The sequence below is a fragment of the Hyaena hyaena genome, unplaced genomic scaffold (assembly GCF_003009895.1).
Source record: "Hyaena hyaena isolate Hyena2069 unplaced genomic scaffold, ASM300989v1 scaffold_116, whole genome shotgun sequence".
NCBI classification, from domain to species: domain Eukaryota; kingdom Metazoa; phylum Chordata; class Mammalia; order Carnivora; family Hyaenidae; genus Hyaena; species Hyaena hyaena.
In genome coordinates, this window is record NW_024080748.1 from 1,176,829 (window position 1) to 1,202,083 (window position 25,255).

The following is a 25,255-nucleotide window of genomic DNA, read 5'->3' on the forward strand; positions in this document are numbered from 1 at the left end:
GTCTTTAAGTATTAAGTCACTGATTAAGAATATAAACCAAACTTTAGATTCAATTCTATTCTCATATTGGAGTAAATATTAACATATTCCTAGATGCCTTAAAGATATATATTTAAAATATATATTTAAAATTCTAAGACTCTCATGACTCCTGATTTACCAAATAAATATCACAAATCCAGAGGTTAGAAGAACTGAGATCAATCATTAAATATTTCTACTATTCTGAACTTATAAGTAATATTGATTGTGCTCTAACATTGATTTTTAGAATGCTTTAGTCATAGGGTAGTTTTAAAAACCATAATCTTAAAATTCAAAAACAATGATTCTTTACCATCATCAAGGTTATATGAAAATACCCAAATACAAAATTCATATTTTGCTATTAATTGCTATCTATCATGGTTTTCTTACAATAGATTTCCTTGCAACCAAATACATTAACTATAAACTAGCTAATCAATATTTTAAATGATTTTAGATTAGCTGACTTAGATCTATTACTATCAAAGGTATATTAAGTTATATTTAACTAAAATTATAAGTAATGTAAAAATCTGAAATAGCATAATTACTCTTCCCAATTCTATTTCCTTGTATGACATAAAATAAAAGAAATTTTTAAAAAAATTTTTATAATTTCTTTTGTGGCCTAAAATGAATTAAAAGATCTAGTGGTCTGTAGAGGAAAAATGTATTAAATGGTATAGAATTTGACTATAAAAAACTAAAGACACTGTTTTTTTAAGTAGCTGATTAAGAATGAATAATTGGCTAAAAATATGACCCATGATATATCATGAACAGAAATGACATCACTGGGAGAGGAAGCTGAGTGGAAGGGGTGTAATATGCAGGTGATCCTGAGGTTTTTATTTATGGGTTATTGTTGTTTTTTTTTAACCTACTGAGCTTGAAATACTTGGCAGGGCTACCATGTTGTACAAACCTGTTTTATGCTATGTGAATGGTACCACAAGAAGTTGTACAACATTGTCTTGATTTATGGGACATCTAGACGGAAAATTTCTAGCACGCAGATGGACTTAAGAGGCAAAAATTCAAGAAAGATCCCAAAGTTAGAATTGCAAATATGGGGATCATATAAAATAATAATTTATGTCATGGATGTGGATGACATTTCCCATAAAGAGATGGAAGAGAGAAAAGACCAGAGACATAAGACACTTGAGGAGGGAGGGGTGAGGAGAAAAGGAGCAAATTAAACAGACACAGCACATATTCAGGAGTCCAGCTTCACCTGCTTCTATCAGGCCCACCCCCTGTACTATACAGCCAACACCACATAAAAACCAGTCCTTGCAACCCTTGCATTGTTAGTGTCAGATCTAAAATGGTCTTCTTAACCCTATTACATCCCATTTCCTCACTGTTTCCCTGCCCTCTATCCTTATGCCTGGACTCCCTATTTACAGTCTCCCCTTAAACCTTGGAAATGAAGTGCCCAGCATCAAGTTTCCAACACTAACTTTGTGCTTCTCTCACCTACCTCAGTTTGAACTCTCCATTTGGCAATACCATCTCCTGCTAACCTAAGGGAAATCCCATCATGATACCCTGCATGCCTGAGTATAGGGCCTTTGCTGGGGCCCCGCCTCCAAGTTCCCCCTAGGACCCATGAGTAGAATAGATCATCTAAAACAAAACCAGCATGGGGCACCAACAGTTGGGCTCAGTCAGCGTCCAACTTCAGCTCAGGTCATGATATTGCGGTTTGTGAGTTCAAGGCCCACATTGTGCTCTGTACTGACAGCTCAGAGCCTGAAGCCTACTATGGATTCTGTCTCCCTCCCTCTCTGCCCCTATCCTGCTCACACTCTGTCTCTCTGTCTCAAAAATAAAATAGATGTTAAAAAACAAGTTTAAACAAAACCAGCAACATGCAGTGCCTTAGAAAACAAAGGGTCTCGTCTACGGCCATACCACCCATACCACTCTGAATGCGCCCGATCTCGTCTGAGCTTGGAAGCTAAGCAGAGTTGGGCCTGGTTAGTACTTGGATGGGAGAAAACAAAGGGTCTCACTCAAGAAGGATGGTCACTTGGGAAGGGGCTCTCTAGTGCCCACCAAATAAATCCCAAATTCATAGCCTGGTCTTGAGGATTATACCCCAATCAACCTTTCCATATTTAGCTATTCCTATTTCCTTACAAGATACCACACTTGAAACTAGACTACTTCTTTACCAGGTATGCTTCATGGGGAAAGGCCTCTATACTGCCATGTTAGCAGTGGAGACAGTGTGTCTGTATTAAATTTAGGGCTATGAACACGATCAAGCTTGGCACAAATCCAGTGATATGTAAGATACTTTAGAAATAAAAGGATCTTAGGTAACAATATGGGTCAGCTCCATAATACCCACCAAGGCATTTTAAGTGATCATAAAGGTCATTTTACTCAAGAAAGATTAGGGGAAAGAGAATCAAGCTGGTATTAGATCTATCCATGGGGTTTAAAAACTTCTCTCTAGGGGTGCCTGGGTGGCACAGTCGGTTAGGCATCCGACTTTGGCTCAGGTCATGATCTCACAGTCTGTGGGTTCGAGCCCTATGTTGGGCTCTGTGCTGACAGTTCAGAGCCTGGAGCCTGCTCAGATTCTGTGTCTTCCTCTCTCTCTGCCTCCCTGCTGGCTCTCTGTCTCTCAAAATAAAATAAAGACATAAAAAAATGTTTTTTAAACTTCTCTCTAAAAAATGAGTGGTCAGTGAATTGTATGGTATGTGAATCATATTTCACTAAAGCAGTTACAAAAAAAGAGGTACTGGTATAGAGTATCCAGGTACAGATTTCCAAAGAACTATTTAAAGAATGGGAGTAGAGAATATTGTTTGGTTACTGTCCCTCCATGACCAGGTCTTCGAGAAAAGCAGGAGCTGGCCCACAGGCTTCTGAAGTGATGCTCAGATGCTCTCAGGATCAGATGCTCTGCTGCCTGCTGACCTTCTCAAGGGCATCACTGACAACATCGAGATCATGCTGCAGCTCGTTCATGGCACTGGTTATGCTCTTGGTGTCTTTCAGGATCTGAATGCTCCGTGTATACGGATTGTACTTCACTCCAAACGGGCGCTTAATTGTTTTGGTAAATTCTCTATTTAAGAAAACAAGTAAGAGGCAATCAATTTCTAGGAGGCAGAATGATGAAAACTGAATGAGCAACAGCAAAGCTATTTCACACACTAGACAAAAGACACAGCCAATTTGACCTACTTCCCTACACTGCCTGTGCAGAGATCCCCTGGAATCCTACACAGGTAGGAAACCTAAAATTGTCATAGACACATCCACCCCTGCATTGCTAGGGAAAGATCCTGTGGATGACTGTATTAATGATTTACTCCTTAAAAAATCTCTCGGCTACACAAAGGAGACCAACTACAGTAGCTTTATCAGTAGACAATGGTAGCCCTTGACCTCCTAGTAACAGACCCCTCAGCTGTAATTTACATAATTACACCTATACATACACAGACACACACATACACATGGAAACAGGCCAGGAAGAGTCCTGCCTCCTGCGCATGGACATTCCTTCTGTTTAGAATGTCTTCCTCTAGCCTTCTTTCAAATGACCTAACTTCTACCTTTTCTTCACATTAAAGTTCTGCCTTCTTTTTCAAGCCAACATTTAAGCCTCTCATTTAGTACCCCAAGAACAATTGTGTCAGGAACCCTAAGAATACACCTGAGGTCAACAGTACAGGAGTAAGGGCTGAAATGCAGTTTGCAATCCAAATGGTCTACCCAGAAGAGACCCCTTTTTCTAGTCTGCCCAAAGAAGTCATATGTGTTAGAGGAAGCCCTGCTAGTATTGTTATTTGGTTCTGCGCATGGCCTAACTCCTCGAGTAAATCCCTGGAAGAGAAGGAGCATGTTTTAAACCCCCATCTATCCCACAATGATCTCACAATGTGACCTCATGACCCCTTCCAGCAAATCTTTTGTTTTCTTCTTCTGTAGTCCTATAGTCTTGGTCCAGGCCCTTATTTTCACCTGAAGTATTACAAAAATCTCCTAGGCAGTTTCTCTGCCCTCAATGTCCTCTTTTCTTAACAATGCACATAGCAAATTAACAGTTAAAGCATAGCTTCATTGCATCGCAGTCTTATACGTTTCCATTGCCTTACCTTTTTTATGTTGTTTCTTAGCCTACAGCTTAACATATCTAAATCCTATGTACCCTTCAAGTGCTTTTTCAGATGTCATTAAGCTTTCCCTGTTCCCCCATCTGGAACAAACTGCTCCTGAATAAAATGGAGAACAAAGTTTCATCTGTATCTCTCTAAGGCTTTCTATGTTGTTACATAGTAATTTGTATATAGTTTATTTTTCCTATAAGATTATAAACACTGATGGGAAGAGCCCAGTTTCTCAATGTATCTGATTCATATATGCAATCACCAAACATCACCATAAACAACATACTCTAAATATTTGTTGTGAAAGGGAGATATGTTACAGACAGAAGGTACCTAGTGGGCTCCTAATTATCCAGCTGCTTACTTCCATGATTTGTTACCATTATTGGGTCTATATTTTTCTTTAATCTTTATTATTATTATTATTTTAGAGACAGAGAGCATGCAAGTGGGGGAGAGAGGCAGAAGGAGAAAGAGAGAGAGAGAGAAAGGCTCAACACAGAGCCTGACATGGGACTTGATTCCATGACCCTGGGATCATGACCTGAGCCAAAACCAAAAGTTGGTTGCTCAACCAACTGAGTCATCCAGGCCCCCCTGGGCTTATCTTTTGCAGAGGAAAGTTAGTCAGTTAGGCATGAGGAAGACATACTTTACCTCATCTTCTCTTTTGCATCTTCAAAGCTTTCAGATACAAAGTAGACATCCTGAAAAGTTGTGATGAGACACTCCTGTTTGCAGGTAACCTTGGGATCAAAGGGCTTTACTTTGGCATGTCCAGAAAGTGAATGCTAAAAGATAAAGAGTCAGTGAATCAAAGAATACTGTCTATTTTTATGGATCACATCCTAAACACAACCACCAGAATCAACACATCTCTGAATGTGCTAATGTGACGGCCCCAACCTACAATCCCAAACCGATTTCCTATAGCATTATTTAACCCACAATATACTCCAGCAAAACAAATTGCTGTTCCCCATAAATGTCTCAAGATCATCCCATAGCTTTGTTCTAACACCCTTTCCATATAAGAGGCACCCAGTGATCTTTATTTATGTATTCCTGTATTAGGACACCTACTTTCCATCCATGTTATTCCTACACATGACTTGTACCCACCATCAGTTCATAGGCTCCTTGAGAGCAAGACAATACCAAAGACAGTATTTCATATACACACATTACTCAACAAACATAATTAGTTCATTCCTTTATTGAACAAACAATAAATCTCAAAGAATTCTCTAGAATTTAGGAGAAGTTATTGCTAGCACACTAAAAATGACAAGGGAATAGCAAGACCTTGCAAGCAAAAGCTCTAAAATACTTTTTATTTTATTTAAAAGGGGTGTCAACTATACTCAAATAGGGTGTCAACTATACTCAAAAAAAAAAGAGAAAGAAACTAAATAAAGTCCACATATAAGTAAAAAAAAATTTTTAAGATATCTCTATAAACCTGGGAAATGGAGAAAATTGTCTCTTGTTTTAAAGTTTTTTAAAATTTATTTCTGAGAGAGAGAGAGAGAGAGACAGTGTGAGCAGGAGAGGGTCAGAGAGAGAGAGAGGGAGATACAGAATCTGCAACAGGCTCCAGGCTCTAGGCTCTAAGCTATCAGCACAGAGCCTAATGCAGGGCTAAAACCCACAAACCGTGAGATCAAGACCTGAGCCAAAGTCGGCCGCTTAACCAAGTGAGCCACCCAGGCGCCCCAAAAATTGTCTCTTAAGTAACGTTTATTTCCACCCTAAGTATTTTCCATAGTATACACTTGTTCGAATCCAAACACTCTTTCTGGTTGTATCAATCATATTAAGTGAACATGACTACATGGAGAGGTTTACAGCTCTTACTTTAAGTTCACTGATCGAAGAAAGTAATCCAGCACCAAAGACTCGCAACTGCCCATCTTGTTTACAGAGACCAAACTCCACAGTGAAAAAGTAGCACTGTAAAAGGACATTGATATATTACTTCCACATCCTGAACAGCTCAATTTAAAACAAGCTGCAAGTCTGGGGCGCCTGGGTTGCTAGGTTGGTTGGACGTCTCACTTTGGCTCAGGTCATGATCTCCTGTCTTGTGGGTTTGACTGTGCTGACAGCTCAGAGCCTGGCGCCTGCTTCAGATTCTGTGTGTGTGTCTCTCTCTGCCCCTCCCCCATTTGCAGTGTCTCTCTCTCTCCCTCTCTCTCTCTCTCTCTCTCTCAAAAATAAATAAACATTTAAAATATTGTTAAAACAAACTCCAACTCTTAGTCATTGATCCAAAGTGCCCTGGAATAAAGTTCAAAACCCTCAGACCAGTTCACAAGTATTTCTACAATCTGGCCTCGCTCTAAGCTAGCCCCTTGCAAACTGCTGTTCCCAGGACTCTTACACACTCTTAAAAATTATTCAAAACCTGAAAGACTTCTGTTTATGTGGGTAATAGCTCACTGTATTTACTACAATAAAAGTTAAAACTGAAAACATTTACATGTTTACTAATTAATTTTAAAATGTAATAAACCATATTATGATAACATAACAATTTAATACAAAGTGACTCATATTGTACAAAACAAAAGAGTTAGGAAAGGGGCACTGTTTTACACTGTTCCAAATCTTTTTAATGTCTTGCTAGATATTATTTAATTTATTTAATTATTTAATGTCTGGCTGGAAAACAAGATGGATTCTCATATCTGCTACTGTATTTAACCTGTTGCAATATGTTGTTTTGGTGAAAGGATACAAAGATAATTCAGCCTCACACAGAAACGTAGTTGGAAGAAGGCTAAATATTGTAATAGCCTCTTCAGATAATTGTGGGTATTCTCCTTTGACACATCAGAACTCAACAAGTGGTAATTTCTTAGAGTTCAGCTGTCATGTGGAATCTGAAACTATATCAACAAACTCCATCTTTTTCTTATATTGAAATCCACTTTGCATTCTGAATGGGTCTTTCACCCTGTGCAAGGGTTTCAGGGACTCCAGGGGGTCCCCAAACCACAACTGAAGAAGCACTGTGCTAATCATCTAGTCTACTTCACACTACTCCCCCCCAACCCTAACACACTCTCCTCCAACTTCTTGTCATCCCCCAAACACACCAAGCACCTCCTTGTCTTCCCTTGTGTACACTCATCCTGAGATGCTCTTCCTCCCTTTTTTGGCAGGTGAAAACACGACTCATCTTCCCTGGGCTAGTCCTAACGTTCCTCTTCCATGAAACCTTCTCCAAGCAGTTCTCTGCCCTCCCAGAGCACTCTGCCTGAACTTCGCGGTACAGCTCATTCCATCCTAACACAATAGCCTCCTCAAGTTGTGTATAAATTCCTTGAAGGCAGGAACCAGGCCTTCTTCATCTTTGTATTTCCAGCAAGACGTCCTGTACCCAGTGCTCAAAAATATTTTTAGTATTGTCTTTAGAGGACCTATCATTTTTACCGAAGAAAGATCTACAAACTATTGTTATTGAACTCTAGTGTTTCTCTACCATTTTTTAAGGCCCATGTCTCCTTTGATGAACCTTAACATTTTTACATACTCCTTTAATGTTATTGAAATCATTTAAATTAAATTAAATAAGAGCAAAGACAAATCTTCTAATGGTCATCTTGAATCTGCACTTTTAGACTGACACTCACATCCGACCCCAGATAAGAATTACTGATCTACACAGCTATTTTCAGATTTATACCGTTGCCAGTTTTTGAACAGCCTCCTCTGAAGCTCCAAGGGAAGCCAGGCCAATTTCTTGGGAGAATTGAGCAAAACTAGGTTCAGCCAAAAGGGGGACATGACCTAAGAGTTCGTGGCAGGTATCTCTGAAAAAGAGGTACAAGTTTGTCACACTGTGATGCTTATGTCACACATAAATGCAAAATCAACAATTCAATCAAACCAAAATCTGACCTTACTTCTATTCAGGTGTTATTACTTTGGAAATAGACCACAAAGGACACTAACAATTAAATAAAGAAGCTATTTTGGTTCAAAACCTGGGCCACTCAGAAACATACACGCATAGGATACCCATAGACATGTGCCTCCCACACCCCCACCAAATCAAGCATCTGCTCATATTTCACCTTCTCAGTGAGTCTTTGTCTGATCAGCCTTTTCAAGACCAAAGCACTCCACACATAACACTTTTTTCCTCTTGCTCTGCTTTACTTTTCTCCATGGCACTTATTGCCATCGAATATAATATGTATATTTACTTGTTTATTATCTCTATCCCCCACTGGAATATAAATTCTATGAAGGCAGAAACTTTTGTCTGATTTTTTTCAATGCTACCTTTCCTATGCTTAGAATAGCATCTGGCACCTAATGATAGTAATGCTAATGGCTAACATATACAGAGCACAGAGCATGTATTATGTGCCAGGCATCATTCTAAATGCTTTACCTGTGTTCATTCATTTAATCTTCACACAAAACTCATGAAGTAAGTACCACTATAACAAATAACTATTTGATGAATGAAGGCTGAAGTAGGAGTACTCACGGCTCTGGGGTATAGAGAGGGTCTGAACTGTGTCTCACGTACTGCGTGCAGTGAAAAACTCGAAAGGCTAAACCTGATAAGAAATCTCTTGGTGATAAGTAACCAGCCACAGGACGGATGGAAAAACCTGTGCGCTCTGCAAAGCAAAGGAGAAAATTAAGAAAACCTTCACCCAAACAGACCAGTTACTGTAACACTTTAATACTGCCAGTGGTGCCAAGTAACACTTTGAGGGAGAACATGGAAACTAAAATGTGTCACGTGTACACTAAGGGGAAGTGATAATTATTAAGCACTTACCATGGCCAGGCAATGAGTTAGACCTTATATATCATACCTCCTTTCATGTTTACAATTTGAGTTGAAGTTTTTTTCTCCTCATTGTGATGACTGCAAAACTGATGCTTGAGACTCAATAATGTGCCAAAGGTCACAAAGCAGATAATAAAGGTAGAAAGTGAGCCCAGGTCTCCTTATATCACATCTTACTGTCTCCCTAAAGGCTTTAGAACATCTCTTAGACAATCTTACTTCCTTTCGCAAACAAAACAAAACAAAACAAAACAAACCTAAGGAGCTCTATTAATTGAAATCAGAACCAGTTTTTAATCTATGCCACTTTTAGCCAGTATTACCTCTTGCAAAGTAGTTTCTATATTTTATCTAAACTGGATAGCGCTCTTCTATTCCCCAACAGCTATAATTGCATGCCCTCTGTAAAAAGAGACCAGCCAGTAGGCCTCAGTGGCTTAGGGGACCTCTATAAGCTCTACTCTTGCCATTCATTTCAAACCCTCACCCCCTGGTCTTCTTCCAGTTCCACCCAGTTGCTTTCTTGGATCCTCTCATCTGATGGGTAGACTTCATGGACTAATAGAACTCTCTATGATAATGGAAATGTTCTATATCTAGAACTATCTATATTTACCCTATTGGGTAGCCACTAACCACATATGGCTATTAAGCACTTGAAATGTGGCTAGTGTGGATAGAAAACTAACATTTTGATTTACATTAATTTGAATTATTTAAGCAACCACACGTGTCTAGGGACCACCATATTTGACAGTGCAGAGAGCTCTTTCCAACTGATGTTTGGTTTGAACTATCATTTAAGTTTGGTTTCCCTCTTTGACAATTTCTCTTGAAACACCTTTAGCAACATGTTCTGCAGACAGTTCAAGCTCCAGACTCTAAGTGGATATCTTTCAGTTTTGTACCCATAAAAAAATATTTCCTCCAAATCTCAAGCAAATTTAATTTGATAACTTCTATAGCATCTTTGTAAGGCCCACAAGATCATGTGCATTGGTTCTCTGTCATCCTTCATCACTATTTTTTTAATCTAGTTTTTATAGGAACCACGTACACGAATTATTCCCTTGTAAAACAATCATGCCTTTTCCCATTTAGTTTTCAGTTTTGTAAATAATGGTTAACTAAAAGAATCATGGAGTTGAATAGATACGTAGATGTTTATGACAATTCTATGTAAGAAATCCAATGACAGGAATGGCAGACCATGGTGGAAATAAACTAAACCCTTTGAGTGTAAACAACATCTACCTGTTCCCTAAGGTTCTAGTCTTCTGAGATCAAAGAGGATATTTCTTTTTCTTACATATTGTAAACCCTGGAGATTACTGATCATGTTATATTCTATACTAGCTAGAAAAAATAAGGAAATCTGAACTAAATAAGCATGAGGAACCAAAAGGAAAAAAATAAACCTACTTTTTGTTGATGCCTCTACTAGCACATCTTCTTCCTTGGAAAAATGATAGAGTCTTAATGTGGAAAGTAGCTGCAGAGATCATTTACGCCAATCCTCCCTAAGTAGCTTGAGTCTCTTTTACCATATCCTGGACAAGGGTGTATAGAGCTTTTGCATAAAAACCTCCAGGGATGCAGAAATAACCACCTCATGAGCCTGTTGTATTTCCCAATGGCTCTTTTAACAAGGTCTTCTCCATTTTGAGTCAAAAGCTAGCAGTCTCAATTCAACTGTCATTTACTTTAGGGCCACATAGTAATTCCTCTATTACATAAGATGATCATCTAGTTAGCTAAATAAAGCTATAATGTGCCCCAAATCTCCAGCCTAATGCCTAAGAGTCCTTCAGATTTTATTTATATAGTACATTTTCCAACCCCCTTATAATTCTACTCACTTTCTTCTACACTTGCTCCAGGTTATGATTAGCTCTCTTCAAATGGGGTGCCCAATACTGAATCCAATACTCCAGAGCAGAGTAAGGAAAATTTTGCCCTTGCATGTACTTGACTTTCTTCTTTTTCTTTTTTTAAAAATAATTTTTAAGTTTACTTATTTTAAGACAGAGAAAGAGAGTGCAAGTGGGGGAGGGACAGAGAGAGAGTGAGAGAGAGAATCCCAAGCAGGCTCCGCACTGTTGGTATACAGCCTGATACAGGGCTCAAACCCACAAACCATGAGATCACGACCTGAGCCAAAGTCAGACACTTAACTAACTAAGCCACCCAGGTTTCCCTTGACTTTATTCCTGTATTAAAAATTCTGTCATGGATGGGGTGCCTGGGTGGCTCAGTTGGTTAAGTGTCCGACTTTGGCCCAGGTCATGATCTCACAGTTCATGTGTTCAAGCCCACATCAGGCTCTGTGCTGACAGCTCAGAGCCTGAGCCTGCTTCAGATTCTGTGTCTCCCTCTCTCTCTGCTCCTCCCCTGCCAACTCTCCTTCTCTCTCTCTCTCAAAAATAAATAAACAGTAAAAAAATTTTTTTAGTTCTGTCATGATCACAACAGAGTTCAACATTCCCCTTACAAAAAATTAATTCACTTATTACCTTTTAAAAAGTTTGAGACATCTTCCAATTGTGGGATATTATCTTCCCGGTATCCACAATATTTAGAAAGCAAAGGTAAGTTTTTGAGATACTCTCTGCAGGCATGGGTTGGGTAAAGTTTGTTGAGCTCTCGAAACACAGTTCCCCAGGTCTTAATCTCCTCTTCAGTGAATTCAACCTTGGGAATGGGGTCTCCACTAAAGAGACAGAGATGTTATTTTGAATTAGCATTCAATAAATAGTACTTACTTTCTAAATGAGCATAACTTATTCTATTCATTTATTATATATACATATTATTTATAATATACTTACTGTTTATAGTTCATAGCCAAGTCTGCAAAATACTTCCGTCTTTTACGGTAGACATTGTCTTTGAAGCCCTGATAATTAAAGAAAAGTTTAAAAATATCCATCCTAAAAAATACTTGACAAATGATATTTAGAAAAAACTTCATTATTACATAAACAAAGCACAATCTGGGTCTTCAAGGAGTTTACATCCACCAATTATTACGAAACAGTAAGACTGGAACTCAGAAACTTTGAAAGAGAGAGACAGAGAGAGACAGAGAAAGTCCTACTCCAGAGTATGTGAAGAGTATAGTAGGAGGTCAGGAAAGGTTTCCCAACGATGACTCCTAAGCTAAGTCTGAAGAAAGGAATGGAGATAGCTGGATAGAAAAGGCCAGAAGGACAGCAGCAGTGACAGTGCAGAGATGAAAACAGCACACTGTGTCTAAGGAAACAGGAGCAATCCGGTGCTGCTGGAGTTTGGAGGAGTGGGGCATGCAGTGGCCTGGTTTGAGGTTTGTGAGTAAAGGTCTGAAACAACTTGGATTTCATCTTTGGGTAATGAGAAGCCACTGGTGATTTTTCAAAAAAAAATAATAATAACAGCTTTATTGCTATAATTCACACACCATAAAATTTTAAAGTGTACAGTGTAGTGATTTTTAGGACATTCACAGTGTTGTGCAGCTACCTCCACTATGATTTCAGGAAACGTTCATCCCAAAAAGAAACACCACACTCATTAACAAACCCTCCCTATTTCCCTTCACCTCCAGCCCCTGGCAACCACTAATCTACTTTCTGTTTCTATGAATATGCATATTCTGAACATTTCATATAAAAGGAATCATATAACATATGGTCTTTTGTGACCAGCTTCTTTTACTAATCAGTTTTCAATGCTTTTTATGGCCAACAATATTACATTTTAGGGACATATCAAACTTTACTTATCTATTCATCAGTGGATGGACATCTGGGTTATTTCCACTTTTTTTTTTTTTTTTGCTGCTATGAACATTTGTGTACACGCTTTTGTGTGGACATATGTTTCCAATTTTCTTATATGGGTACCTATGTATCAATAGTGAACTTCAGTCAGAAAAGGGATAATGATCATATTGAGGTTTTAGATTGTTCTAGTGACTATGAGGAGTATGGGTTGAAGGTGGCAAGCTGAAGGCTGGGAGATGAGTTAAAGGTATGGTAATAGGAATAAATAAGGAACAAATTTAAGCAATATATAGGAGATCAAAATCAACAGTACCTGGTAGTAGATCAGTAAAACTGATTTAGTCACCTCTCCATAAACATGCCACAGGCTTTCTTGCCTCTGACCCTTTGCTCATGTTGCATTGAATTATCTTTCCTCTCTGTCTCTTTCCTGCCAAAATCCTTTAAGGCCTAGTTAAAAGGTTGCCCTTCTCTGATCTCTTCAACCAGACATGTTTGTCCTCTCTGTACATCTCAAGGCAATTTGTTCATGCCACTTAGCACTTTTCACAATTTAATCTCGTGTTTATTCATATATGTGTGCTTTATCTTTCCAACTAGTCTGCAAGTGCGTTGAGTGCAAGTATAGCAATGCATTAACCCCAATTAATAAGTTGCCTAATAAGATATTATAGGAAAAAAATAGGCAGGTCAGCTGAGGACTGTCTAAGGAAATACACAGTCAATGAAGACAGCTAGTAAGGGGCAAATCAAAACCTTGGTATTGACTCTAGAATTGCAATCTTTTTTATCCACCGTCCCAGGACTGTTGAGCTCCATAAACAGCCCTAATGCTCTGGGCTTACTAATTCTCCAGTTCATGCCTGTACTGTATCCCATGTAATTTTCCAAAGAAACAACTTCATAGTGTCTTAACTGTTTATCAACTGCCTAATAAACCAATCATGCTGGGCAGTCTTTCTCGCTCCTATCTTTACACGCCTTTCCAACAATCCATGCCCCTACTTTAATAAAAACGGCTGCAAATTCTGTCTTCATTTTATCAATAAGTCCTGGAATAGCTCTTAGTAATAGGAATGCCAGGCACGCGACAGGTGTTTCAAAGCCCGTCAAGTTAGTCTGGATTCTACCAACGTGGAGGACTACTGGAACTTCCTGAAATCCAGCATAAAACAAGATCCTATTCAGTCTAGAATAACCACAATCTCCACTAAAGAAAATAATTTCCCTTAATTTTTAGATTGCTTTAAATTATTTTCATGAAAAGATTTATTAAAGATATTTACAGGATGGTCTGCATCCAGTTCGGATCCATACATCAGAACTCTGTTGGCACAATGGTCCAGGTCGGAAATCTTCTTTGGAAACCAAGGAACAGTTTCCATACCTGCAAAGTACAAAACCACTGACAATTGAAGAGACGATCTTAAATAAGGCAAGAAAGAAGAAGAAATTAAGAAAGTCATGGATAGGGGCGCCTGGGTGGCTTAGTCTGTTAAGCGTCCCACTTTCGCTTAGGTCATGATCTCGCGGTTCGTGGGTTCGAGCCCCGCGTCGGGCTGTGTGTTGACTGCCAGCTCAGAGCCTGGAGCCTGTTTGGGTCTGTGACTCCCTCTCTCTCTGACCCTCCCCTGCTCACACTGTCTCTCTCTCTCTCTCCTAGAAATAAATAAAACATTAAAAAAAAAAAAGTCATGGATACATTTGGAGATTTTTAATTTGTACTTTGAGACAAAATTTATACAAGTATATTGCTCTATTTCTTAATAAGTAAAGTTGATCCAAAATTTTTGAGCTTAAAACCTTTTTTGAACCTTGATTTCCCAAGTGTTGGAGAAATACTGTAAATAGACTTAAAGTACCAAAAATAAATAAATAAATAAATAAAACGTTTAAAAACTCAGCTATGGCGAGCATGTGGAGAAACGGGCACCCTCCTAACACTGTTGGTGGGAATGTAAGCTGGTGCAGCCCCTCTGGAAAACACTATGGAGGTTCCTCAAAAATTAATAATAGAACTCCCCTATGACCCTGCAGTAGCACTGCTAGGAATTTACTCAAGGGATACAGGAGTGCTGATGCATAGGGGCACATGTACCCCAATGTTCATAGCAGCACTCTCAACAATAGCCAAAACATAGAAAGAACCTAAGTGTCCATCAACTGATGAATGGATCAAGAAAATGTGGTATATTTATACAACGGAATACTACATGGCAATGAGAAAGAATGAAATCTGGCCATTTGTAGCAACATGGATGGAATTCGAGGGTGTTATGCTGAGCGAAATAAGTCAGTCAGAGAAGGACAGATACCATACGTTTGCACATATAGGTGGATTAGGAGGAAGCTAACGGAGGAGAATGGGGGAGAAGAAGGGGGAAAATAGTTGGGGAGAGGGAGGGAGGCACACCATGAGAGACGGATGCTGAGAACAAACTGAGGGCTCATGGGGGTGGGGGAGAGGGGAAGGGGGGGTGATGGGCATGGGGGAAGGGCACTTGTGGGGATGAGCACCGGGTGTTATATGTAAACCAACCTGACAATAAACTATTTAAGAAAAAAAAACCTCAGCTATCCTTAAAAAAGCAGAATAAGGATGTACAACTTTGCAGACCAAAGGTGCAAATTTAATAAGAATGAACGTTTATTTTTGTTGATGCAAAAGATCTTAGAGATCATTTATGTCTTTGCCACTCTGATTTCTCACCCTCTCTCAGACATACAGGTCCTACGAGAACTCTGGGGTTTTGCATTTGCTGTTCTCCTCCCTAGAATACCTATATCCCATCCCACTTCCTGCTCCATCCCATCTTTCTGTTTTCCTGAAAATATCCTTCTCCTTCTTCAAGACCCAGATCCAATGAACCTCCCCTGACCTTGTAGGTTGAGCTATTTCTCTGACCTCTGGGCTCCTGTGACACTGTCTCTGATTCTTTAAAACATTCTGTTTATATCTGTGTCTTACAGGAAAGAATGGGAAGAACTCTAGGGGAGGGACTATATATATGTGTGTGTGTGTGTGTGTGTGTGTGTGTGTATATATATATATATCACTGTTTCTTAGTAAAGACATCTGACACAACTTTGTGTTCCCTAAATACCAACTGAACCATTTAGCCCCTAAAAAACTCATCATTTTATAGATAAGGCCACCAAAGCTCAGAGCAGTGAAGTAATTTATTCAAGGTAACTCATCTCTATTGGAAGAGAGAGGACTAGAATTCAATCCTTCTTGTTCCAGCCTAATGCTTTGTAACATACCCAGAAGTAATAGTCAAGAGATTTAACCACAGGAGCACTAATCACTCTAAATAGCCATGGGCAGAATCCTAGGCTTGTGCTCTGCTACATGTTAACCTTTTGTTTGTTTGTGGTGGGCCTGAGACTCCTAGGATAGCATCTGGAGCACACGGGCTTTGGGCATGGTGGGGACACTCAGGGACATGGGGAAACAGCTATCTGCTACTCAGAAATGGAAGGACGTTCATATTTTAATAACTTACACAGCCATGCAAATACATAACAGATCAGCGTCAGCCCTGATTACACCCTAATACCATGCATATTCTTTTTTTTTTTTTTAAATTTATTTCTAGGAGAGAGAGAGAGAGAGACAGCATGAGCAGGGGAGGGTCAGAGAGAAAGGGAGACACAGACTCTGAAACAGGCTCCAGGCTCTGAGCTGGCAGTCAGCACACAGCCCGACGCAGGGCTCGAACCCACGAACCGCGAGATCATGACCCAAGCGAAAGTGGGACGCTTAACCGACTAAGCCACCCAGGCGCCCCAATACCATGCATATTCTAAAGGGACTATTTTAAATTGAGTAACATATATAAAATGTGGTTAGATCATCCTTTTGTCTTCTGTCCCAAGTAAACTATGAGGATTTTTTCCACAACAGAAGATCTTAGCCATCTGAAACCTTAGGAGGCTATGTTGCTTTTCACTTGCTTTTGGTGGGAGTGGGGACAGGGAGGAGTATGTAAAGAGTATATTCATATCATAGTCATCACTAACTGTCAACATTCTCAACAAATTTGAACATTCACTTAATATCTGCCAGATGGTAGGCCCTGTGGGAGTCTCTAAGTGCTCAGTAATTGCAAATTGAAGGTTTGTGAAATCAAGAAATGTTTGATGATTTGGAAACTGAGAAAATTTAATCAATTTCTGATTAATCAAATTCTGAATTCTTTCTTATACCCAACATTTCCTTTTCACGTTCCATCATACTTGATAAAAATGTTGCCTTATAATTTTCTGTAGTATTTAAAGCAATTACATTTTGGGTTTCCTTCACTAATAGACTGTAAGCAATTTGAAGAGATAGTGTTTTATTTTTATTTTCATGCCTCCAAGATAAATATAAGATTGGACATACATGATGTGCTTAATCTTCTCAGTGGGATTTACACTTTTCAAACTTACCATCTTCTTTCACAGTAAAAATATCTGGTGGATTCACAGAGAGAACGTTAGTATAGGACTTCAACAGATGAAAAATATCATTCAGTTGTTCTCTGTTGATATCACAATCAATAAAAATCTCAAATTCTGAGTTTCTTCTCTTTGATTTTCGGGACTCAATGTGTAACAGGTTCACATGTTTCTCCTGTGTAAAGCAGAGAGTAAAGATACATATGACAACCTCAAATGGTATTAGTCACTGAGCTCATCACTTTCATTACCACTAAAAATCAATTCCACACTCACCATTATATATATCAAAAAAGAAAGAGGCTGTTTTTAGTGCAACAGCAAAGTAATTCCCCCTAAATATTAGGTACTATTCAAAAAAGTGTGAAAAATTAATCGCCCACTAGAAAGTCCCTCAAATTGCCAGAAATGAATGGCCTTCAAATCACAATATCAAACCTATGAGCACTGGTGGTTCAGTGGTAGAATTCTCAAACCTCCTACATAAAAAGAACTTTTCAAACTTCTCACAAATAAAAGCTAGTTTTCAGAAAGGGATATTTAATGTTAGTCCTTTAGAAGGAAAAGTTTCCTTTGTGAATATGCATTTAATAAAATTAGATGAACAGCTTGAACAGAGTATTTAATACCACAAATCTCTTAAGCTACAAACTTAGTAACCAGCTGAAACAGATTGCTTCTTCTGCTCTCTTTCTATGCCAACCAGAGCTGGGTGCCATGTGTGCAAGCCTGTGGGAGGCTCTTACCAATTTGGATAGCTGAGGACCAGCACCAATGACATAATAATGAAACATAAGAACAAATTACCCAACAGTTTTTCCATCAAAAAAAAAAAAATTAGAAGGTTAGACTAGCTGATCTCCAACACTAACCAGTTCAATTTGAATTAACTTGGTGAACACCTATGTAGCCAGGTAAGGGCTGTGAAACATACAAAGAAAGGTAAGATATACAAGGAGTTTATAATCGTGTTAGCTAACACATGACAAACTAAGAGAAAATACAAGTAATAAGTATCTGGGTGCACTGATGTACTAGGAAAAATCATGATGGGCTAAAGAAAGTAGAAGTTTCCATGGAGCAGATAGGAACTGAAATGAGTCTTAATGAACAGATAGAGTGGGAAGACAGAAGGGAAGATGGAGGATTCAAAACAAGAGGAACTGCATACGTGAAGGTAGGGATGAAGTAAGAATTATTAGGAACATGAACTGACAAGAAAAAAGAGTGAGTATCAGGGATATTGGAAAACTGGAATAGGCAAGGTTTATCTTGGAACGTAGACTTCATCATGGAATCAATGGAAGAAAGCCAGTTACAAAATATACTGGAGTTGATCAGAGGTAAAGGAGAGTTTCTAACATTGGCTGTAGCAACATTTTTCTAGATAGGTCTCCTGAGGCAAGGGAAATAAAAGCAAAAATAAACTATTGGAACTACATCAAAATAAAAGGTTTCTGCACAATGAAGGAAACAATCAACAAAACTAACAGGCAACCTACTGAATGGGAGAAGATATTTGCAAATGACATATCTGATAAAGTGTTAGTATCCAAAATGTATAATAAAGAGCGGATACAACTCAACATCCAAAAAACAAGTAGTCCAATTGAAGAATGGGCAGAAGACATGAACAGTTATTTCTCCAAAGAAGACATCCAGATGCCCAACACACACATGAAAAGATGCTCAGCATCACTCATCACCAAGGAAATGCAAATCAAAACCACAATGAGGGGTGCCTGGGTGGCTCAGTTGATTAAGTAACCAACTTCAGCTCAGGTCATGATCTCACAGTTTGTGGGTTCGAGCCCCGCATCAGGCTCTGTGCTGACAGCTCAGAGCCTGGAGCCTGCTTTGGTTTCTATATCTTCCTCTCTCTCTGCCCATCCCCTGCTTGTGCTCTGTCTCTGTCTCTCAAAAATAAACATAAAAAAAATAATAAAGTAGGTTATATAAAAAAAAACAACCACAATGAGATATCACCTCATACCTATCAGAATGGCTAAAATAAACACAAGAAATAACAAGTGTTGTCAAGGATATGGAGGAAAGAGCACCCTCTTACACTATTGATTGGGAATGCAGACTGGTGCAGCCACTTTCCACCAGTATGAGTTTCCTCAAAAAGTTAAAAACAGAACTACCCTATAATCCAGTAATCACACTCCTGGGTATTTACACGAAAAATACAAAAACAGTAATTAGAAGGGATACATGTACCCCTGTGTTTATATAGCAGCATTATTTATAATAGCTACATTATGAAACAACCCAAGTATTCATCAATAAAAAATGAATAAAGAAGATGTGGTATACACACACACATGCACACAATGTAATATTATTCTGTCATAAAGAATAAAATCTTGCCATTTGCAACGACATGGATGGAGCTAGAGTCTAATGCTAAGTGAAATTAAGTCAGTCAGCGAAAGACAAATACAATGTGATTTCACTCATATGTGGAATTTAAGAAACAAAACAAATGAGCAAAGGAAAAAAGAGAGAGAGAGAAGAAAACAAACCAAGAAACAGACTCTTAACTATTGAAAACAAACTGACAGGTACCAGAGGGAAATGGGTGTGGGGATGGGTGAAATAGGTGATGGGGATTAAGGAGTGCACTTGTGTTGAGCACTGGTTTGTGTATGGAAGTGTTGAATCACTATATTGTATACCTGATACTAATATAATACTGTATGTTAACTGTACTAGAATTAAAATTAAAACTTTTTTAGAAAGAAGTAAAGGCAGGTTTAATCTACTTCTTATTAATTTTTACAATCAGAATGCATTCATAAATTTTTTTTTTTTTAAGTAGACTCCACTCCCAGTGTGGAGTCCAACATGAGGCTTGAGCCCACAATTCTGCAATCAAGACCTGAGCTGAGATCAAGAGTTGGATACTCAACTGACTGAGCCACCCAGGTGCCCCAATAAATATTTTCTTGATGACTCGAATAAATATAAAGCTAAATTATGTTTTTGGAGACAAAAAAGCAGTAAGTCAATTCTTCCTAAATTACTCTATAAATTGAACACTATCAAAATCAAAATTCTAAGGGCAGTTGGTGAGGAAATATAACTAAATAATTTAAAATTATTATTTTCCATCTGCAAGAAAAATTTAGTCAAGAACATCCAGAAGAATTTATATAAAGTAGAAGTAATAAGTGAGACATTCCCTATCATGTAGTTCAATTACAGAAACAGAGGCACTGAGAAGTTAAGCAGTTTGCCCAAAGACACACATGTAATAAGTGTCAGAATTGGAATTTAAACTCAAGCTTTCCATGCTTTTAAACACTAAGTTGCAATCCTGTTTACCAAAAAGGAAGTCAGAATAATGGATAATATGGCTCTTCTTTGAGCCGGATTTATATAATTTTAATAATGACAGCACTAAAGACTGCCATAGCCAAAAACTGGGACATAACTGCATTGGGAAGATGCAAGGGAAGAGAAGTTGAGGGCACCACTAGAAAGGGAGCTGTGTCAAAAAAAAAAAAGCTAAGTCTTTACTTCCATTGCAGGAAATTGGTAGGTAATATCTATGAGTGAAAAAAATCAAGAAATAGCAGAATGGGCATATTGTTTATAAACATGGAAGTAGGAGTGCCAGGCCACTCTGTCGGTAGAGTATGTGACTCTTGATCTCAGGGTTGTAAGTTTGAGCCCCATTTTGGGTATAGAGATTACTTAAAGATAAAATATTTCAAGAAACTGGGATGCCTGGGTGGCTTAGTCGGTTAAGCGTCCGACTTTCGCTTAGGTCATTATCTCGTGGTTCATGGGTTCGAGCCCCGCGTCGGGCTGTGTGCTGACTGCCAGCTCAGAGCCTGGAGCCTATTTCAGAATCTGTATCTCCATCTCTCTCTGACCCTCCCCTGCTCACGCTGTCTCTCTCCTAGAAATAAATAAAAATATTTAAAAAAAAATATTTCAAGAAACAAAACAAGCAAAAAAAAAAAAACCCATAGAAGTAAATACTAGAAAAGACAGTTAAAAGAACTGAAAATAGTTGCCTTCTGCAGGCTAAAGATAAGTAAAATGAGTGCACCCAGGACACGATGCCACAGTTTGAAGAACAAAGGAAATGGGTACATGGGTAGTGTTGACTGAAAGAAAAAGTATATCATACAGTTACAATTACCTAAATTACTAATACATATGCACGTAAAAACTCTACATATTCTAAAGTGCACATGAAAATAATTCAATGTACAGATCAAACTTATCAGAGCAGTTGTGTATCAGGAGGGAGAAATGGAGATCGAACATAACAATGAAATAAAACAAGAGGCAGCTATATAAATCGATGATGATCATTTACACGTGATTTAATATATATGATTAAGTCAATTTTCCACCATTAGGTTAACAAAATAAGTTAAATTTATATTAAAAATGAAAAGAGATGAAGCAGAAGACTACTATTTTTTTTATAAGTTTTATGGCATGGGTTCACTTTTAAACCATGCACACACATTCTTTGATTAAAAATAAAATAAAAAAGAAAGTGGACAGAAGAAGAAATATAGGTATATTATTTTAAGACTACTCAGAGCACCTGGGTGGCTCAGTTGGTTAGGCATCCGACTTCAGCTCAGGTCATGATCTCACCGTTTGTGAGTTTGAGCCCCACATGGGGCTCTGTGCTGACAGCTCGGAGCCTGGAGCCTGCTTCAGATTCTGTGTCTCCCTTTCTCTCTCTGCCCTCCCCTACTTGTGCTCTGTTTCTCAAAAATAAATAAACATTAAAAAAATTTAAAAACTCAAATGTAATCAATAAAGAAGTAAAAATAATCATGTGATTATCAAATTTAGGGAGAAGGAAGACAAAGAAGAGACAGAAATGCTATCAGTATCATTCACAAGAAAGAGTAAATGAATATCACGTAAAGTTGATAGCTCTAAGAGAGGTATCAGAACAATATTCAGATATTATAAACTCACCATCAAAAGAACTAAACACTAGAAATAGTTGAAAGAGTTTGCCTCTTGGGAGTGGGACTAGGGTATGGTTGGTGTATTGGGTAGAAAAACATGCTTTTCACTGCAAACTCTTCTAGACTACTGGTCTCTATTTAAAATTTTTAATTCTTTGAAGTATTATCTTCACATGGCTATAAAATAGCATATCATATGAATATAAACTTGATTTTTAAAATAGCTAACATCTGCTCTTCAAATATCTTAACTCTGTTATTTCACACAATGACCCTATGAGGGAGGCATGATTCTCATTTTATAGATGCAAAGACTGAAGCACAGAGAGACCAATTGATTTTTCCATGATCACCCAGCCAATCAGTGACAGAGCAAGGATTTGAACTCAGGTGGTCTGCCTCCAGAGCCTAAGAGTTTAACACCAGTAATGTTCTATTAGCATAATTTAACCTGGTCCCTCCCCTTGTACAAGTACTTGTTTATAAATAAGTCTTTGTGTCCCTAATCCCATAAACTAGATTAGGTCCCCCAGTTCAATGCTATCATAGTACTATCTGGTATTTCTTTCAGGTCACTTCATACACATGTTACTATTTATTTACTAACATTATTTGTTTATTGTCTGTCTTTCTCCCTAGATCATACACATTGTGAGGGTAGGTACCATGTCTACTCTGTTCAGGTCCACATCCTTAGATTCTAGCAGGGCACTTGGCACACAGTAAGTACTCAGTAAATATCTGTGTTCTGCCTGACTGATTCCTATTTCCTTAGGATGGATTTATGGAAGTGGAATTACTGGGTTGAAATACATGAACATTTTTTTGAGGGGGGGAGTAGGGAGAAAACGCAAGTGAGTGAGGAAGGGGCAGAGGGAGAGAGAGAATCCCAAGCAGGCTCCATATCCAGTGCAGAGCCCAACCCCATAGGGCTTGATCTCAAGGCTGTGATAGCATGACCTGAGCCCAAATCAAGAGCCAGATACTTAGCTACCCAGGTGCCTCAAAATACAAAATATTTATAGCATTAGATGCTTACATTTTAAGGCTCTATGTATTGTTTCCCTACGCATTATACCAAGTTACCCTCACACCAAAGATGTATTTAAGTTCCAAATGCTTTGAAGCATTGACAGTAAGGAACAGTATAACTGTAGAATCTTTGTTATTTTGTTATATTAAAAATATCATTAAATATAGTATTAATATGTCACTGAATAATATTAAAATTTTAATATTCTATTTAATTAAAATAAAATTAACATTTACTTCTCTGAAATCCATGAAGTGAATCTTTCCTCCCTGCTCCTTTATTAGCTATTTGTATCCTCTCTTTGTAAATGGTTTGTATCCTTTGCCCATTTGTTAGAACTGAGCAGTATCTTAGAAATTTAAGTGCTTAAGACACTTCTGCAATCAATCTCTGAAGAATTTACAATAACTTACATTTTAAATATAATTTTAGAGCCTTATTTTAGAAGAATTTTATGCAAAAGTATAAAAATAGGGAGAGCGCTTACCTGGAAGATTTTCAGTGCTTTTATTAGTCCACCAACTTCATTTTTCAAGGAAAAAATGAGAGTTGCCCTTCCTCTTTCTAGAGAATGGTCTTTATTTTCCTTATTGTCTTCAATCATGATGAATTTGGTGTACTTTTCTAAAAACAAAGTATGAAAATATAGATAGAAGTCTATAAAAAAGTTGTGCATTAGAGGCTATATTTGATAATATTTGAAACCAAAGACAATACTTGATAACATTAACCAACTTTTAGTTTCTTCACCTGTGAAACATGGATTTGTAAATATGCTTTGCAAGGCTGTAATGAGACCAACATAAGAGAAAACATTGCCTAACAGTGCCTGGAATATAATAGGCATACAATGCATGTTAGTTGTTTCCTTTTCTCTTTTCTAAGTCAATCCTTTAAGGACACAATTCATGCTTACTGGTTTATTACAGTCTTCCTATTGTTCCTAAACTGGTCACTCTTTCTCTATGCAAGCCTACTTCCTCTCCTCCAACAATTTCAGCACTTTATTTATTCATACTGGATCTTGAATTCAAGTTTTATTCACATACACATGCCTTGTCTTTTAACAGGACAGCAAGCCCCTCAAAACAGAGACAAGGTCTTCTATTTTTTTCATAAACTCAAGAGCCTGGGTAGCTCTGGACACATGAGGGCTCCAAAAATAACAGCCAGCCAAGAGAATTCAGGTTCCATATTAAGTGCCTTCTTTCTTCTCTAACTTGGAATCTCCCAGGCTGTGGGCCCCGTAAAGCCATTTAGCCTTTCCAATATTAGCCCACAAGAGCTATGTGATTATAAATTCAATTCTGTGTATGTGTGTTGGGGAGGTAAGGATATTGTGGGGGATGAAAGTGGAGTATAATAAAAAAAAGAAAAGAAAATGGAGTATAATAACTTTCACCTGAAAAATATACACTTGAGAAATAAGTTCTGGATTAACAAAAAGAAACAGCATATTGAGGATTTATTCTTATTAGTTTTTCTTTGGCTATTAATTCTTCCTAATTGTCCAGTTTTGTGTGGGAGTTATAGTGGAACTAACTTTTAACACTTAGATGGATATGACCAATTACACTGTCCTATACCTGCTCAAACTCATGGATCCAAGCCTGCAGCAGTACCACCCAGAACAGGTATAGTATGATGCTGTGGCTTAAAGCCACATAGACTATGTCCAATCCCCAAGAACTCAAACTTCACTGACCTCCCCAAGTTCATTCCCCTCAGAGTTCAAGATCACCGCACCATATACCTCTTGTTGATAGAAATGGTCACAGGTGCAGTTGTAGCTCTGTTTCAGTAACTATTTGGTTATCTTCAGAAACACAAAAGGTAGTAGAAAATTCCTGGCATCTAGTTGAGAGCTGTCTTCTTGGAAGATGAACTGGAGATCTGCATTGGCATCTTCTCAAGTACCTATTTACATTGCTAAACAGTGTATGGAAATACTTGGAATGTGAAGTCAGATATACCTATTCACTGGTCTGATATTTATTAGTATATGACCTTGGGCATGTTATTTAACCTTTCTTTTTTTTTTTTATTATGTTTTTAATGTTTATTTATTTTTGAGAGAGATAGAG

At 38.1% G+C, this 25,255-nt stretch overlaps 1 protein-coding gene across 1 annotated transcript; it reads right to left on the reverse strand.

Moving 5' to 3' along the window:
- Positions 1-2,731: 2,731 nt before the first annotated feature.
- On the reverse strand, positions 2,732-23,790 carry TPH1 (tryptophan hydroxylase 1). The gene is made up of 10 exons (XM_039236762.1): positions 23,659-23,790; positions 17,178-17,361; positions 14,030-14,130; positions 11,811-11,878; positions 11,496-11,692; positions 8,671-8,806; positions 7,858-7,984; positions 6,024-6,119; positions 4,824-4,957; positions 2,732-3,118 (listed from the first exon to the last, which is right to left on the reverse strand). The coding sequence occupies exons 1-10, from the start codon at positions 23,773-23,775 to the stop codon at positions 2,944-2,946; spliced, it is 1,335 nt and encodes a 444-aa protein (XP_039092693.1). The 5' UTR covers positions 23,776-23,790; the 3' UTR covers positions 2,732-2,943.
- Positions 23,791-25,255: the final 1,465 nt, after the last annotated feature.